This window comes from Venturia canescens, chromosome 5 (assembly GCF_019457755.1).
Source record: "Venturia canescens isolate UGA chromosome 5, ASM1945775v1, whole genome shotgun sequence".
Taxonomy (NCBI): Eukaryota; Metazoa; Arthropoda; class Insecta; order Hymenoptera; family Ichneumonidae; genus Venturia; species Venturia canescens.
Genome location: NC_057425.1, coordinates 21,171,730 through 21,178,298, shown reverse-complemented (window position 1 = coordinate 21,178,298; position 6,569 = coordinate 21,171,730). Strand labels below are relative to the sequence as shown.

Genomic DNA, 6,569 nt, shown 5'->3' with positions numbered 1-6,569 from the left:
AAAAAAATTTTTTTTTTGCAATCGATAAATGAAAAATTGATACTATGTAATAAAATTATAATCGAATAGATCAATTTAGAACTTTTATCATTTGACTCGTATGGAGAATGGAGACTTGAAAAATGATTTCAACCGTTCAACGACCCTGCAGACAGCGAAGCGCTGCATTGCATTAGATGATGGGCGGTAGCAGCACCGATTAGGCTCAGTGCTCCAGCGTTCGACGCCACAGAGCGTACACACCGTGCCGGCACTGTAGCGGGATTCTGTAACTCGTTATACTATCGTTATGCGCTCATAGCGACAGTTTTCGGTATGAGAAATAACGAGAGGTCGCTGTAACGACAAACGCGATTCCGTACACCAAGAATAACGAGTTTTATCGTTATTCATACCGCAAAACGTCGGTACGATGTCGTTATGGTTTGCCAGCATACCGAGGCCTAGGTACCCCCTCGTTATAGCATAACGACATAAAGTGCTGTTGAAAGCATAAAAAATCGCACGCGTAGCATCGAGAGAGAGAGTGTGAAACTGTGATCCACAATGCGTACGGTAGCGTAAATTTTTCGAGGATTACAATTATAGCATTTTTAAAAAATCGGTAAGTAAAAAGTACATTTGTAATAATACATACGATGGATGAAACATCATTAATTAGTACACGTATACATTTTTAAGATATTTTTAATCCGACATAACCTATAAATATTATTCTGTACAAGAAATTTTTTCTCTTCAGTGAATATTGTAATGAAACTTTTGTTTTCATACAATCGCTAATAATGCAAACGGTCTAATATTTGTCGTTCTTCGATTTTTGCATTTTATTAAACAATCTCTACAATTTCCAGTGAATATGGCCGTAGAATTTTTGGCTCTGGAATTGGCTTTTCTTGGTGAGAGAGTACGTCGAGTAGAACGGCGTGTGGAAAGAAGACGCCTAAGAGATGCTCAGAACCCGTTTCATTTATCACGAGACGAATTCATCGATTGTTTTCGTCTCACTCCAGAACTTGTACACAGCATTGCACATGAGTTGCAAGCTGATTTACAGAGTGAACGAAGTACTGGCTTGAGCCCACAAATAAAGGTAAAGTTTGAGATTAAGTATTTTTTTAATTGATATTATTAATAGGATTGATGTATTATTTGTTCGAAATAATGAAATGTATAAAAATTTTGTGATAGGTATTGATTGCCATTCAATTTTATGCGCAAGGCAACTATCAAAGGAGTGTCGGCAATCAATTTCATTTCAATGTCAGTCAGACAACAACAAGCCGTTGCCTTCACGCTGTAACTGAGGCAATAAATCTGCGGTTGCTACGTAGGTGGGTAAAATTCCCAATGACCAACGAAGATCGACAGCGAGCTCGCGAAAAATTTTCAACTGCTGCACAGCCATTCGAAGGTGCTATTGGTGCTATAGACTGCACTTTTGTTCACATTCTTGGCCCTTCGATACATGAAGAAGCATTTATTAATCACCATGGTCGACATTCATTGAACGTTCAAGCGGTAAGTATACATTCATAACAACCATACTGTGAGAGTAAAAGGTATTCCTGCACTTGTGAGCAAAACTTTCAATACATTAAAATACAGAAATTGGCGGAGCGAAACTTTTAGAGGTCACCATGCGCCCGAATTTTGATAAACATTTTTTTTTAATTTTGAAAAAAAAGATCTTGAAATGTATTAATGAACAGAATAGGTGTAATTAAAATAGTTTCATTATCTTTGTTTATGGCAGATCACTATTTTCATTTTAATATTGTGTTCTTACTAAAGCAATTATGATTTTGTTGAAAGTGGTGTTATTTATTACTTTTTAGAAATTAAAGGTGAAAAATACCAAAGATTCGATTGAGGAATTGAAGATCACTGTTGTAACTCTTTCGTGTACAAATACTTTTAACACTTACTGAGAGCTCGCTTTAAAGGTCAGGTCTAACTATTTCATCACAAACTTATGTTTTCAGATTGTTGATCCAGATTTAAAACTGCTCAATATCAACGCAAGGTTCCCAGGTGCTCGCAATGATGCATACATCTGGAGCATATCACCAATTCGCCGAGCTATGGAATTTCATTACAATCGAGGCGAACGAAAAACTTGGCTTATTGGTAAGTTTCACCGCGTTGAGGTATTTGCTTCAATGCTGCGTACTTTATAGTACTGCTAAAAGCTACATCATATCTCCATAGAATAGTAACTTCTGAAAAATGATTTGTTTTTCTTCACATATACATTCAAAGCATTTGTAACGATAAAAATATTTTTCAGGTGATGCTGGATACCCATTAGAACCATGGCTCATGACACCCTTGGCTAATTATCCTGAAAATACTCAACAATTTCAATACACGCAGCAGCTTTGTAAGGCAAGAAATGTTGTTGAGCGATTCTTTGGTGTTTTCAAATCTGTATGGAGATGTCTTTCCTATCAGCGTGTGCTTATGTATGAACCAGCATTCGCTTCAAAAATAGTTAATGCCTGTGCAGTGCTGCATAATATGAGAATACAACATCGTTTGAATAACGAAGTATTTCAAGCAGCGATAGCTGATCATCGTCAAAATGAAAACATTGATATAGATTTCGATAACGATTTACCTCAAAGAGGCCCACGCGCTGTAGCGCTGAGGATCCAACGGCAAATTATGAGGGAGAAATTCCCTCATTATCGCGATGCACAAGATATTGATAGATGAGCACGATGAATGAACTATGTTTTTTCTATTTTTATTGGCATTCTATAATTACTAACTACGATTTGTAGCTATTGCCATCAAATGCATTATTTTTACTGTAAATAAATACTGTAACAAAAAATGTGGAACGCGCTTGTACATAACGAAATTGTAATATGAAATTCACTATAAATATCCATGTACACTTTCATTGTCATATGTATGCGATGCTTCGTATTGCCGGAATTGTATTAAAATGTTGAAAGGAACGTTTTGAAAATAAAAAAACGATTTGGAATATATTGTAATTTGTTTCCATTTTTTTAATATTTGGCATCGAGCTGGTTATAATATCAAAAATATGGCACTTTAGTCTGAGGTTAAAGAACTATGTAAACTTATACACTACACAAGTAACTTTCAATAAAATTCTTAATGATTTAAATATAAAACATCTATATAAACAAAAAACTCTATTTAGATAAAAAAAATTTCAATTCCTTTTTAAAGCGTCAACACAGTCTTTTATTACAACAGTGAGCTGCGAAAATGCCTCGTCTCGAGTTTTTTGACTTTCGACCAAGGTACGAAAAATTTCGTTCCTCTCTTTGTCATTGTCCGCAATTTGTTGCATAGTTTTAGCAAACATCTAAAAAAATAACAATTTTAAAATTTGATTGAAACGACAAATTTGTTAGAAAAAGAATAAGCATATCAAAGACCTGTACTATTTATTTACCTCCATGCACGAAATTTGTCGTTCAGCTAGATCCACAAAATCGTCCCGTGCATCTTGCAACTGTATGCCCAGCCTATTGGGACCTTGAAAATATAACAAAAATTGTACGCATGTTTTTGTACGTTGTGACAATTGAATGAATGACTATAATCGTACTTACAACGCTTTATGGCGTTTGTGACTCTTCCTGGTCGACTTGGGGTCTTTTGGCGACTTGAATTTTTGTCGGATGTTGATAGTGCATATGATGGTTTCTGCGGACTCGATGATTGACACGGTTCGGATAGAGCAGCTGCTTGAGCGTCTGTTGCTGTTAATGCCGTTTTTTGCTTTTTCACTGATTTGTTTTTTATCAGAAACAACTCAGTTTCATCGGTCCCTTCTAATAGGTCGTCCAGCTGGTCATAATCTAAAATGGAATAGTATATGCTTTGTTCTGCCATCAAAGTAGTTTCAGTCAATTCTGAAAGTTGAAAATTTTACTAACTAGTATAATGGGTGCTGTCACTGATATCACTGTTGCTACGCACTGTCAAGGAATTAGCACCGATTTCCAATATATCTTCGTCCCCCTCTGCGAGTAGCTCAATGGCGTTGGCCTGAAATAATTAAAGAAGAGAATCATGTATCGATTTATCAATTTTACTGTTGAAGTATCTACAAACTTTCAAGCTGTGAAAGAAATAATCGTTTAAAATACTATTGAAATGTTGACACTCTATTTCTACCACACAACTCAATAACTTATGGAGTTTGCGAATATTTGCACCAAGAAGGTGGTTACAACTGTTTTCAAAGACATATTATTACCTGTTCTTCTGGGAATGCATCCGGACTCTCAACACCTTCAACGTAATCGTGACCCATTAAGCCCAAAATTTTTTGGTCGCGCTCGGTTAGTTTTACAGGAGGACCCGTAACATTTCCTGTTGCAGCTTGATTGGCACGTATCTTTGCCACTTTTTGAGATACCAATGTTTTGTTGTCTCGCCACGTCTATAAAAATGTTTTATATGTACATAATTTAGAGCTGTAGAAAAATCTTGACGGGAAATATTGAAATATCCCTTTCATGTATTAATTATTTTTCAATAAAAACATAACGCTAATGACTTACGGATTTCCATGACTTCACGTCTTTTGTTCTTCCATCGTTCCACATCTGATTTAACTGTTCCGCTAACTTCTCCCATGAAGCGGACAAATCAAATTTACCGTGCAAAGTTTGGAATTTCCCTGTAGCAACATGGGGATTCTGTATAAAATAATCGACCATAAAATCGATTTGTGATGAGGTTGCCTTTGCTTGCCTTTTCCTCGCACCTACTGCCGTACACATTTTGTTCCTAAAAGAATATTGAAACCACGTTTGATTGATTTGATGTACTTAAGCAAATATATATATATATATACCAACTACGAATTTACGGCTGATTGTTCCATTTTCAGGAAAATTCTACCTGCAGGTTGTAGCATCGGATAACAGACTTTTAACTATAAGATAAAATCTAATAAAATTCACCGGGTGATAGAAAACTCGGTCCTAAATACGTATGTATAACCTACAATTCTACCTGTCATATTGTAATATATGTATTAAATATTTTCGTTACAAACGTATTTACTTACTGCGATTGTGGAGCTATTGTCGAATGAAATAATTTTTTTACTTATAAATATCGAAAATCACGTCAAAGTACATGCAACAACAAAGGCACCATTGAGATTAAAAACCATGAAAGGCACAAAGAAACACGATTTGTAAGCAATGCTTCCCATTCGACGATTACTAGTTATTTATAAAAAGTTACTAAAATGCCGGTGGTTCTCAACATCAACCAACGAAAGATTTTACTATTTCACGTAGTCAACGTCACTTCCGCAAAGGCTTGAAACGTAACGACGACGTTAAATAACGACGTTTCGTTATCGCATTCTGTAACGTCGAGGCAACGCTATTTGGAGTTACGGAATCATACTGTCGTTATCCGTTTGTCGTTACACTCGGCAGACGTCGCTATCGTTACCATAACGTTCCGATTCGTTATAGGCATAACGAGTTACAGAATCCCGCTACTGTGTAGTCTCGGTAACATCTATGCTTGTATCATGTGACGCTTGTGTGCTGTTGCCGTGCCGCTTCTGAAGTGTATGCGAATGCAGCACGTAACGGCACGGTAGAAGCACGCCGTGGCGATAGAAATCAGTCATGTTCGGACAGACATAACACGTATGTAACGGCACGCGTACCGTGCCGCGCAGTCATCGTGCCGTCACCGCGCTGGAAACTGTCTATCTGGGCAACCGAAGGAATCCTCAGCGCCGTAATGTTTGAATTGGACTGGATGTTCGGACGATTAAGGCTTACTTAAGGTAGTTCGGGCAATTTAGGCGGTCAAATTTCATCCGTAATTCAGATTTATCTGAGTACCGTTGAACCATACTAAAGCTATGATAAATGTATGGTCGAAGCTTCTTCAGTGCGAAGTTACTTCGTTATTCAATTTTATTCGATCTCTGCTTCTTTATCAAACTGAAGGAGGGAGGACCTCGGGTCTTCCCCCTTCGTATTGGAAGGGTATGTGAGAGGACCCCCTGGGTCCTCTCGCCTTGTATTGGTTTATCGTATGTGAGAGGACCTTGGGTCCTCTCGCCTTGTTGATAAATCGCATGTGAGAGGACCTCGGGTCCTCTCGCCTTGCGTGTATGTATAATGTGTGCGTTGTATGTGAGAGGACCTCGGGTCCTCTCGCTCCGTTGTTTCCTCTACCGAAGACCCGGAACCACTGCCCTTCAACCCAATGCTCTCGCTTGGCTCGCTCGAGAGCCGGCATCACTGTCAACGCGAGCCAATCAAACGCGGCCACCAACGGACTCCCCACTCGGTAATGCCAAACTCTCGGACACCGAACATCCCCCCCCCGGTGGGAGTGATAACGAACAAAATTATTCAAGTCTGGTCACATGTTAATTGCGTTTATTGTACTGGATGTGGTTACAAATTGTTGCTTTGGATTCAACTAATAATCGTGTGTAATAGAAAACGGTATTGTTAGCTTACATTCTGCATCTTACATTGAACTACGTCTTAAACGAATATAAATTGAGAAATCAAATACGACATACAAAAAGA

The 6,569-nt window shown here is 37.8% G+C and overlaps 2 protein-coding genes across 2 annotated transcripts; one reads left to right on the top strand and one right to left on the bottom strand.

The window, feature by feature from the left end:
• Positions 1-240: 240 nt before the first annotated feature.
• Positions 241-2,995, top strand: LOC122411046 (putative nuclease HARBI1). Its single transcript, XM_043419560.1, has 5 exons — positions 241-604; positions 855-1,093; positions 1,192-1,521; positions 1,986-2,130; positions 2,291-2,995. Exons 2-5 carry the CDS (start codon positions 860-862, stop codon positions 2,716-2,718), a joined length of 1,137 nt encoding a protein of 378 aa, XP_043275495.1. The 5' UTR covers positions 241-604; positions 855-859; the 3' UTR covers positions 2,719-2,995.
• LOC122411047 (uncharacterized) lies at positions 2,996-6,279 on the bottom strand. The gene is made up of 6 exons (XM_043419561.1): positions 4,554-6,279; positions 4,247-4,432; positions 3,924-4,035; positions 3,597-3,845; positions 3,437-3,519; positions 2,996-3,346 (listed from the first exon to the last, which is right to left on the bottom strand). The coding sequence occupies exons 1-6, from the start codon at positions 4,773-4,775 to the stop codon at positions 3,191-3,193; spliced, it is 1,008 nt and encodes a 335-aa protein (XP_043275496.1). The 5' UTR covers positions 4,776-6,279; the 3' UTR covers positions 2,996-3,190.
• Between the last annotated feature and the right edge of the window lie 290 nt (positions 6,280-6,569).

Coding starts and splice junctions, on each gene's coding strand:
- LOC122411046 (XM_043419560.1), top strand. CDS start 860: ATGGCCGTAGAATTTTTGGCTCTGGAATTGGCTTTTCTTGGTGAGAGA. Junction 1,522..1,985: donor ATTCATTGAACGTTCAAGCG/GTAAGTATACAT, acceptor TTATGTTTTCAG/ATTGTTGATCCAGATTTAAA. Junction 2,131..2,290: donor ACGAAAAACTTGGCTTATTG/GTAAGTTTCACC, acceptor AATATTTTTCAG/GTGATGCTGGATACCCATTA.
- LOC122411047 (XM_043419561.1), bottom strand. CDS start 4,775: ATGTGTACGGCAGTAGGTGCGAGGAAAAGGCAAGCAAAGGCAACCTCA. Junction 4,433..4,553: donor ACGTGAAGTCATGGAAATCC/GTAAGTCATTAG, acceptor ACATTTTTATAG/ACGTGGCGAGACAACAAAAC. Junction 3,347..3,436: donor GACAAATTTCGTGCATGGAG/GTAAATAAATAG, acceptor TTATTTTTTTAG/ATGTTTGCTAAAACTATGCA.